The sequence below is a fragment of the Sinocyclocheilus rhinocerous genome, unplaced genomic scaffold, assembly GCF_001515625.1.
Source record: "Sinocyclocheilus rhinocerous isolate Xijiao unplaced genomic scaffold, SAMN03320098_v1.1 scaffold2017, whole genome shotgun sequence".
NCBI classification, from domain to species: Eukaryota; Metazoa; Chordata; class Actinopteri; order Cypriniformes; family Cyprinidae; genus Sinocyclocheilus; species Sinocyclocheilus rhinocerous.
The window spans coordinates 136,550-148,233 of NW_015655609.1; the positions used below are offsets into that span (position 1 = coordinate 136,550).

Here is an 11,684-nt window from a genome sequence, read left to right on the forward strand (position 1 = left end):
ATTTTGTGGCAGAGCTCACATCTTCGTGGCTGAAGCCCATGTCACCCCCTCCTCCGGAGCCGGGTCCAAAAAGTTTACGGAGTTCGAAGGAGTGGGGGAAGCAGGGATGGTGTCTGCCCCCCCCTATGGAACATTCTCTAGCTGCAAACCTGGCGCCCACGCAAAATAGTGGTATCACAGGTACCCACTCTCCCAACGGGTCCTTGCCGATTCTCGTACAAACAGCTCGGCAGGATTTATAGTGATCAAGCCTGCACGGCTAGAGCGTTGAGCTCTATGTCCTTGCTGCAGACTTACCAAGCCATTACCAAGATTCTGCATCCTCGACCGGAGCTGTGGACTGAGAGGGAGAATCTGATGGCAGCGGGGCTCCCTATCAATGTAATGGCCGCAATTCAGAGCACTAGAGCACCATCAACAAGGGGGCTTTACATGTTGAAGTGGCGCATATTTGAAGATATTTACATATTTTCTGCAGGAATTGTTGGAGATATTGGAGATAGTGGCCAGATTGGCCTGTCATGAGGGCATATATGGTGCTGTGCCAAGCGTGCACCCGCTTGCCATTCAGTTTCTTAAAGGGACGCGGCTTCTGAGGCCCGTTACAAAATCAATGGTCCCGTCATAGGACCTGATTGTGGTTCTGGAGGCTATGTGTGAACCTCCATTTGAACAGTTAGATTCCTTGAATGTAAGGATGTTGTCTTATAAAACAGCCCTGCTTTTGGCACTGGCATCGTCAAAATGCGTTGGCGACCTGAATGCACTGTCAGTGCATCCCACGCGCATCCAGTTTGTGTTGGATGGGTCGAGGGTGGTGTTGCACCCAAACGCGGCGTATATGCATAAAGTCTTATTAGGGGCATATAGTGCACTCCCATTTGAGCTGCCCGCCCTCTCAAACCTCTCTATTGACTCTGAGGAAGACAGGAAGCTTCATGCTTTGTGTCCTGTACGAGTTCTACGCAGGTACATAGAGCAGACGCAGGCCGTGCGTTCTTCTGATCAGCTGTTTGTATGTTTTGCCAACCCAGTTCGGGGGAAGCCGCTGTCTGAGCAGAGTCTTTCACATTGGACTGTGGAAGCGATTTCAATTGCATATAAGAGTAAAGGGTTGGCTCTGCCTACAGGGGTGTGTGCGCACTCAACAAGGGGCATGGTGACATAATGGGCATTGTTTAGAGGAGTGTCTGTGGAGGACATCTGTGCAGTTGTTATATGCATAACTTAATGTTAACCGTTCGCCGAGTTCGTATTGTCCAACTCAAAATGAGCCAAGAACCAGAAATAATATTATCCTCAAGATGAATTATAATAATTCATAATAATACTGAGCGTTAACCTATTTCAACCATTTAAAAAATAATAAAAGTTGGTTATTGATATCTAAACACGCTCAAAAGTAAATAGTTGTGTACTTATATAACAGTATAGAAATCTAAAATAAGTATTTATAGTTTTACTGAGAAATATTTGGATCAGGGTATCTGCACTTTAATTCAGGAATAGTGTACTTCATCCAACTTTGCTTTTGGGTCTCATTTTGTTTGTTTCTCAGTGAACTGCACTTTGTAAAGTTCCTTAAAAGGTTCAAAGATGGTTATGGACTCTATTGTGCTACTGTAACACATCATGGCCTTCATTTTGCACTCATATCTCCCCAGACAGTATCAGCACAGCTTTTTAAGTCAGCCAAAAGGCTAGGCTCCATTCCAAGCTTACAGTATGCCTTCAAACCATTAGCCAACTTTCTCTAAACAGACATCATGAATATTCAAGCTACGTTTTAGGGCAAGTGGCTTCATATTGCACAGATCTGAGATGAACGTACGGTTTCAGGCAGAAGGAAAGGGACCGAGGGGTAAAACACTTTGCGTCTATTGGATCTAGGATGGGCGCACATTCATCTAGTCAGGTGACAGAGCTGTGTGTCAGTGTCATGCTCTGAAAATGGTGATCCAATTGAGGATGATGCATACCCATTTAAATTCCACAGCAGCTGGTGTTTCGTTCCCACAGCCAGCCTCCTCTAAATCACAGGAGTTGACCATCTGTGGAAGATGGCGGGAGAAGCACTGAACAGATGTTGGTTATTATATGGGGAACTCATGTAATCAGAATGGGGAAACAGATCACAGTCTGCAGTTAGCACAAGCCTGTATACTGTACCCTCACTTTTGGCTTCAAAATACTATACAGTTATGCACACTCAAGGACAAAGTCACTGCTAGTATTATTGTGAATGATAGTGATTAAGAGAACCAAATCACAAATGTTTATTTTCACTTTGAAACAAGAGTTCCAATCTCATTTCCCCCAAATGATGTATTTAGAGTCATAAACGTTCACTGAAAAAATAAATAAAAATAAATTATATATTGATCAATATTTTAATACTGCCAATATTAAAATGAAAGGGCAAATTTTAAAATGCAATAAAACATTTTTAGGTTTTAATTTTTCATAATTTAATTTGATTTGGCATAAACTACCTTTGAAATAATTGCTGGTCTGTAAATATGGTTTGGATGGAACATCGCCCTCTAAATAGTTAAAAATGGCACATTCTAGTGGATATCATTCAGCATAAGGTGGTAACACTTTAGAATAATGGTCCGTTGTTAACAAGTAACTATGCAGGAAGTAATAGGTAGTACTACATTAACACTTAACTTAATACTATTAACTAATAGAGAAGCAAGATTAACTAAGCAGTAAGTAGTAGCAAATTTAGGACAAAGGTAGTTCCTTATTAGAAATTTGGTAATTACTAAAAAAATATATCCTCATTGAGAACTACTTGCGAACTATGACCAATTAATAAAGAATAACCAATTAATTACTTGTTAACAACGGACCATTAAAAGTGTTACCGTTTTATTAACGATTCATTTGTTTGTTTTATTCGCTTGTTTAAAAAACCATAACAGGAAACATACAACATGACTTACAAAATTGTATGATGATCTGCATGTGTATTTACGTTTAAAACATTTTTTGCACATCCATAATCTATTGTGTCCTTGCTTATGTTTTTCTTATGCTGGTATCTTATCAGAACTCGAGCAGATTCCAGATACTCCCATAAAGAGAAGCAAAATATGCCCTTATTATGAGATCTTCCTCCAGCTTACAGTAGTTCTTATCTCACACGCAGAAGATTCAAAACACACCGCAGTCCTTCATACTTTATGATTTCAGAATAAATGCCAATTGAAACAAAAACATTCAATACAACAGGCAGTTTTCAACTCCTTTAATGGTTCATGTGATATATATTTCGGACGCATTTAAGTCAAGGGACGAGTTCGACACAGCCATACGGCATAAAACAACCATTCAATTGAATTTAAAACAATAAAAATGCAATTCACATTAAATAGTTTAACAGCTCAAGCGAGTACGGACAACATGCAGTGAAGCCAATGAATTAAACAAGAATCCAGAGTGACATTCAATGGATGCAAAGCTCAAAGGCCACAAACCCAACCTGAAATGAGTGTGTTAGACACGATTGTGTGCTTCTGATGTAAAAAAACAAAAAAAACAATGCATAGGCAAAATAAAGATTTACAGTTAAAAAGAAATCAGATGCATGTTCCTGTCATAATGCAGCTGTCACATGGACAAGTAATCTTGATGACTGAAGACATTCAATCAAATACTTATTGCTGATATTAGAGAGAACTATAAAAGCCATTTTCATTAAAGGACTTACATCCACAGATTAAAAAGAGGTGCACACTGATGTTTAAAGCATCAAGGCTCTTGTGACCATTACAGAGCTACTTGAACATACACCAGAGACCACAATGCAGGCATGCGTCATTTCAAAACACTAAGATACAATAATTATGTTAAGCAAGTTAACAAAACATGAATACGCATTAAATACTGAACATGAAATAATGTTACCAAAAAGGTCAGAGGCCAAAACACACAAATCTATTTAATTGAACTCCTAATAGAAAAAAGGTTTGGTTTTCATTAAGTTATCGCAGGACGTTTAGCATCCTCTGAATTCACACAAGCTTAAATTCATCTTCGACTTCAATTAGAATAACTAAAAACGTGTTTCGTTAGCACCACTCAATCAAATATATGCTGACACATACTCACATCCGAGTATGGCACGTCCTGTTACACCGCTTAAGGCTGAGGCTTTCCATATGACATGTAAATTTGTTGTTATTACAGTTTCTCCAGTCATTTGTATTAAAACTTGGTTACAAATCAGAACTGTAGTTTAAAAGGCGTCTGTGTCTGTCTACATTTTAAGACATTGAAAAAATAAATAAGGACCCAAGACATTCATTAGATACCTTTAGAAATATTTTACATAAAAACACAGCTGGCACGACTCGTTCACTTTTCTACTTTTTTCTCACGTTGTGTACAAAAAAGGCTATGAAATTTCACACTAATCTAAACATCGAAAAAAAGAGATCATGAAACATCAGGTCATTTGTGTACATCGTTCTGGGAGTGTGTACGCGCCTCGTCCATTTTGACAATTCAGTATCCTCCGCAACAACTTTAATGTTTTTTTTTGATGAAATTATGATGCGAACGATTACTAAACAATCAAAAACCCTGAAAATAATATAGTAAAAAAAAAAGAAGAAGAAAAAAAGAATCTACCTGCAGGATCCTGTGGACAATAAAAACAAGAAACTACATACACCGAAAAAGAAAATTGTTTGTAATAACATAACCCATAAAGCGATTTACATTCTTTTTGACCAGACAAATGAAGCTCTTGGTCCATTAAGTCTCTCATGGCAACAAATATAAAACGCCATTATGGAAGGATGATGCAAAAACTAAATTTAATACCCAAATCTAATATTTACCCGCCAGGACTCTTTCTGACTCATTTGCTTTAAGTCATCAGGTAGTGCGGCCGCGGGGCCCAATAGTGTAACAGTTAGTGTGAGTAAGAAGAGGGGAATGGGAAAGAGAAGGGAAGTGGGGCAACTGGCATGCAGCAGAGCCCCGCCCCTCTCTCGTCTCAGGCTCCGCCCTCTCCATCAGTCAACAGTGTTGTGTTGTGTTCAGCTGTAGTGACTTGGCATGGCGAGAGGTCACTGTCTCCTGTCCTCAGTCTCTGATCTTGAGAAGGCCATCACCACATCCTCAGCTCCTGCGGGGGAAAAAAAACACACAAAAAAAAAACAATTAAAACTAGTGATTATGAATATTTTATATGAAATGTATAAATATTTTTTTAATTATTAACAGAATATTACAGATAATAATAACAATAATACATATTTTATTATAAATATATATATATATTTTTAAAGTAACTACAAACAGACATTTTCAGTCAAAAATGAAATAATGCTCGGAGAAGATTACTTATTTCAAGACTATTCGTATTGTACAAAGTACTACACATAAAATAAATACAGCCACTCTCCAGGCTATTATCCTAACAGCTTTATTAGGCAAGGAAAATTTAATCTTCACAACAGAGCAAGTTACGTGAGCTCGTTCAATGGCAGCACACAATGATATAATGGCTGAAGAGCATGCAGGCTGTGTGGTGTGTAATTAAACTCAGACAATGCCTTACAATTGTCTGCCTTACAAACACTCCAGTCAGAAAAATTACAGCAACACTGGGATAAATAAAAAAACAACAATAATATAGGGCTATGTTCTGAATGGAGGCATACTGCATACTGCACAGTATACAGCGAATACTTCATATTATTTTTTTTAAATAGCATGTAAAACATGCATACAATATGAAATGGTAAACATTTAGAACAGTACGATGTAGAACATCTGTTGTTCATTATTTTGTATTTTTTACTCAAAGTAAAAATGTCTTAATTACTGACATTCTGGTTACATAATAAAGCCAAGCGCATTAAAACATGTCACTCACTAGCAACCCCAAACTCATGAGTTCAAGTCATACTGAATGCATGAACGGCTGAAATGCATACATTTAAACGTATGTAGAAGTATTATGGAAAATTGTTGCTCAATGTAAGTGGGTCATCTGGGTATTCAGTGCATACCGTAAGTTAGCAGTATGCTATTTCGGATATTGCCAAGGTATCTAAAGTCTGATGTAAAGATAAGCCTTCTTTAAACAGCACTGACCCCGCTGACTCCTCAAATCAATATTTCACACATTCATACTCCCGCTGCCCTGATCTCTGACCTGGAGAACTGTGGGGATGGGTGTTCACAGTCTATCATAACGAGTCCATTCATAAAAGTCAAACTAGATCATAGTAATAATGAATACAGAGCAGATACCTATAGCCCTCAGTTTGTTCACATAAACAGCTTAACATCAGGGTCAAATCAGCATCTGCTTTGTAGCATGTGGCATGAGACACAACACCCCCAGTACCAACCACTGCTTGGGGTTTTCTGTGCCACACTGATAAGAAATGCATCTAAAAGCTTCTATAAACCAAATCTACCAGTGTCCGTATCTGAAATATGGACGCTGGGAAAACAAACACTGCGAGAGATGTCCTCTAAAGACATGAAAATGTCACCGGCAGATTGCGGGAAGTCTGCGGGGTGTTTAAAGAAGGAATGAGAGCATTTGTGATTTCAGTCAGGTTCGGGACAGATTCTCAGCGAGGGAAGGCGCTAATCAATTCCAATCCTGAATTAATGATGCCACCAGGGGAAGGAAAACAAACCCCTGCAAACCAGGTAAACAGGATTTGTAGGTCCAGCTGTCCCAAGATGAAGAAGGATTAATAACAATCCCACAAATGTGTAAACACAGCATAAACAGCAAAACCTTGAGCTCTGGCTGGATTATTTTGAAAGTCATGTAGGAATTGCTGCACAGGAAGTGCTCATGTGTCTAGATGATGTAGCCCAATATCTTATATGTTTGCCAGTCTTAGTTATGGACCTAATTTTTTATTCTAAACTGGTATGTTAATAATTTCCTCTGCCTTTCATGTACTCTAACCCAGTGGTTCCCAAAGTGGGTGCCATGACAACTGGTTAGGGGTGCCGCAGAATCTCAGCTTTTTTTCCAATTTAAATAACCTAAAATACTATTGTACCATATAACCTTTTACAGCATATATTTTAAAAATAGGCTATATCAAAACACCAACATATGAACATGTCCAAACGAAAATAAATTGTGAAAAATAAAACTGAAAAATAACACTGATATATTTCATACTTATTTAAAGTTTAATATGCATTTACCGCCAATTGGACTGTTCTCAGGAGACAATCGCCCCGTCCGCTCCGCTCTGCTCAGTTCCGCGTGTTTACTGATCTTCAGTTTTGTATAAGCTACCTAAACTTTGTGCAAGTTATTTGTTATTTATTTATATTAGGCATAATATGTTCTACGTTGTATTTTGTTGTTGCTTGAATTGAATTCAAGCAACTGATGCCGAATTGCTGCTAATTTGAAAGTGAAAGTAAAATGCGCACGGCGCTTTTAAGCTATTTAAAAGCGAAGGAAAGCTAAATAACCTAAAATAAACCTTTTACAGCATATATTTTAAAAATAGGCTATATCAAAACACCAACATATGAACATGTCCAAACGAAAATAAATTGTGAAAAATAAAACTGAAAAATAACACTGATATATTTCATACTTATTTAAAGTTTAATATGCATTTACCGCCAATTGGACTGTTCTCAGGAGACAATCGCCCCGTCCGCTCCGCTCTGCTCAGTTCCGCCCTTTGTAATGGTGCGCGCTCAATTTTATATTTCACGCAGTGATTGACAGGACACGAAATTCGTGTTGCTGCTAATAGAAGGTGTTGACCGTTTTAGCGGTGGGAAGCCGCAACACCGGTTGTGTCACTTGCCCAACGTCGTTTTGATTTTTTATAGTAATAAAAATCATTAGTTTACTAAAAATTAAAACTGAACGCGGCTGCTCAATGCAGCGTGCCGAATGACAGTCGCATCACAGATCAGATTTCATTTATCCTGTGAGGAGAAGCTGACAAAGAAAAGTGAAGTGAGACAGACAAGACGATGGCAGAAGAGTTTCAAAATGACTTGCAAAAGTGCCCGTTTTAAAAAATATTTTGGATTTTGAAAAGCTTGTTGACTTCTGCCATTTATCTAAGGTGATATTAGAAGTTTTTTTAAACATTCGTTTCTTATTTATTTGGTTCCACAGTGTATGCTGATTTAAATGTATTTAAACTGTATATATATATATATATATATATAGATATAAATATATATTTAAACGACATGTGTCATCCAGTTGTAAAAGACAGATGGTTCATTTGAATGGGTTGTTTCACCTCATATTATGTCTGTTGTGATGGATTCATAATAAATGCATGCTGCTGATTATGCTTCATTTGTTGTTTGCTCATCTGGATTTAATTTCATATATACTGTACACATGTGCGTTTAGTTTAATTGGGCTGGGGTGCCGTGAAAAAAAAAAACACTACAAAGGGGTTAGCAGTTACCATTGCTCTAACCCACAAACTCAGACACACCACTTCCTCTACATGAAATGACCAGTTTAATTTTCCAGGAGTTTAAGATACTCTGTCTAACTGTCAAAAGACAAAAGACACGCACTCAACATAAAAGGTGCCCTTTGTATTTCACCGAAGGCCAGTGTATTTTGATGATGCTCCTTACTTTCCTGTAGAATTTGGCAATATTAGGATATTTTATCCAAAACTTAACCCTACTTAAATATTTACTAAAAAGTACTGCACTGAAAACCAAAAACCCTTCAAATTATAAACAAATGCAGTAAAGGTCAAGAACAAAAAGAACAAGAAACTTCCAAATCAAGGAAAATCCATCATAATTTTGCCAATTTGTGGGACTGTTGAACATTTATACACAACGGAATTTGAATGATCTATATTTAGGGAGATTTGTCAAATATAGTTGGTAAAATGAAAAGCGACTTATAAAGTCGCTAATGAAAATGAAGATGATATTATAACCAAAACATTTAGACTGAAAAATAGAATTGAAAATATCTTACATAAACATCTTAGTATTAAATATGCTGCCATTTGACCTTGATGCAATTTCTTTGTTTTGAAATATTCAATATTCTAGAAATTTTCCCAGATTTTTGGATTACAAAAATATTTAACCATAAGTAAATAAATAAATACAATACATACATAAATAATCCTTTAAACTAGGCATTATAAGACAACAACATCTCTTATGTGTTTATTTGCCTATAATATTAACACTCAAAAGAAGAACAGTCTTTATTCTAATCTTTATTACTCCTTTCTGATTAAAAGTAAACAGAAACATTAGCATACAGAGACAGTGAAGTTCAGCTTCAGACGAGAGTTTTAGCACCTTACTGAAAACACTTAAGGTTCACACCCTGTTCACAAGCTGTATGCTGTCTGATTCTACTGAAAATGGGTCTAATTTCAGTCTTTCTGATGATTTAGCTTACAGCAGAATAAAATAAAAGCGCCATAGAATCACATTTTTATACTTTTTGGGAAATATCTCTGAATAACCTGAAAAAGAAAAAAATACATCCAAATTAAACTCCACTGTATAGACAGTAAACATGACGCCAGTGGTGTAGTGGTGCCTTGAGAAGTGGGTATACTCTTCATTTATTCCCCCATTTTTTTAAGCAGCCCAGTAAAGGATGAACACCCTGTGTTATAAAGAGTAACATGTAAAACTAGTTCACCCCAAAATATTTAGTTCACCCCAAAATGGGCCAGTAGTTTTTACACAGTCACTTAACTTCTGCTGCTTGACTTCACGTAGTTAGGATCATTATGAAATTAATATTAGCCACAGAAGAGGTGCAGATTTAGCAATAAATAATTCAAATTAAAAAAAAAAATAAATAAATAGACTGCAATTAACTTTGTCAGAACCTCCTCTAGTAAATTACATGCTATTTTGTTTAGCTGTCTGTTCAAAATCGTGGGAGAATCATGATCTCTATTTGAAAAAAAAAAAAAAAGAATTGTGATTCTCAATTTATCCAGAATTGTGCAGCTCTACTCCTATGTGTGACTGACTGTTGACCCATGATATACGGTGATGGGCAAATGGTAATTTCGAACCCTGACCCAGGAGCATAGCCATCATTTCAGAAGTGAGGGGGACAGTCAAGTCAAGTCAAGTCACCTTTATTTATATAGCGCTTACAATACAGATTGTGTCAAAGCAACTTTACAGTATTAAATAGGAAAATAGTGTGTCAAATGCAAAATGACAAAAGTAAACACTCAATTTTCAGTTAAAGGCAGTTCATCATTGAATTCAGTCATGTCATCATCATCCAGCACAGTTCAGTTTAAATAGTATATGTGCAATCAAGTCGACAATATCGCTGGATATTAAGTGTCCCCAACTAAGCAAGCCAGAGGTGACAGCGGCAAGGAACCAAAACTCCATCGGTGACAGAATGGAGAAAAAACCATGGGAGAAACCAGGCTCAGTCGGGGGGCAAGTTCTCCTCTGGCCAGAACAGAAATATCAAATATAATAATACCTTCTTTTTTTTGGTCTAATTGACAGTTTATTATTATTATTATTATTATTTATTATCTCTTACTTTTAATTGGCTGAGAAATCAAATACACTGCTGGACAATAACCAATAATTTGTATTCTATCATTTTTTTCTATATCTTCCTAATGACCATTTTATGATCCATTTTTATTTTTCATATTTTTTTTAGTTTCTATAGCCAACTGTAATTAATGCTATGTCAATTAGCACTGCATTATTCAGATGCTTTTTTATTACCTGGAGATTACTTGAAAAACACACAAACTATATATGGTCGCAATCGTGTGTTTATTGTCTTCACGTTTCATCAGTCAAAACGTTTCTTTTTATTCAACTTAGCTACAGCAGAGATTGCTTTAGCCACAGTGATAGCTGGATGCCTTTATCCATATTAGGGATTTCCTGGCATAAGTTAATACTTCTATGAGGCTGTTTTGGACTTTCTGCACGAGATCCTCCTTCGGCTTTGTGTATGAATGAAACACACTGCATGAGAGTGTTTACGCCTCGGTCCTGACCGCATCACTGTCTTTACTGGGTGTTTTTAGGGAATATTTGCATTTATTCACATGCGACTGCATTAGCTACTCACATGCTGGACTGTCATGATTTTGGCTAATGCAGGACACTACTGAATGATGCACATCAGAGGGGATTTAGAAGTGGGTATACGCAATTCCGACTGATAAAGTGGGTATACGCCATGAGACTTGGCTACTAAACCATCAACAGCATGTCTTTGATCCTGCATCATCTTAGGGTTGCATAATGCTTGCGTAACAGTCCGATCATGCTAAGGAGGGGTCAAAGACAAGGACAAGGCTTTATAATCACCAACAGGCTGCTCTCAAAATCCTTACAGTTAAACTGAATGTGTGTGAAAGGGAGGATGGAGAGACCGTGGATGAAAATGTCCCTCTCCATCTTCCGGCTGCCTTCATTATGGTGGAGCCACTCCCTGCGACGCACGCTGTGTCACAGGAGCACAAGCCAATGCGCTGCAGACGTCAGAGCCCCCATGAGTCGTCGCCTAGCAACAGCTCAGAATCAGATTGCATCACAATCCGGCACGCAGCAAACATCTATGAACAAACAGCAGCTGTCTGCATCTCCAATACTGCCCTGTTCAACCTCTAACAACAACACACTCATCGCAATCCATAATCATATGACCA

At 37.5% G+C, this 11,684-nt stretch overlaps 1 protein-coding gene across 2 annotated transcripts in view; it reads right to left on the reverse strand.

The window, feature by feature from the left end:
* Nucleotides 1-3,255: 3,255 nt before the first annotated feature.
* LOC107718808 (beta-catenin-interacting protein 1) overlaps nt 3,256-11,684 on the reverse strand; it is a 24,884-nt gene continuing 16,455 nt past the window's right edge. For both annotated transcript variants that reach the window (XM_016526032.1, XM_016526031.1), the window contains exon 4: nt 3,256-5,143. In XM_016526032.1, the coding sequence (XP_016381518.1) occupies nt 5,085-5,143 (59 nt within the window). In that variant the 3' untranslated portion in view covers nt 3,256-5,084. The remainder of the gene's footprint in view (nt 5,144-11,684) is intronic.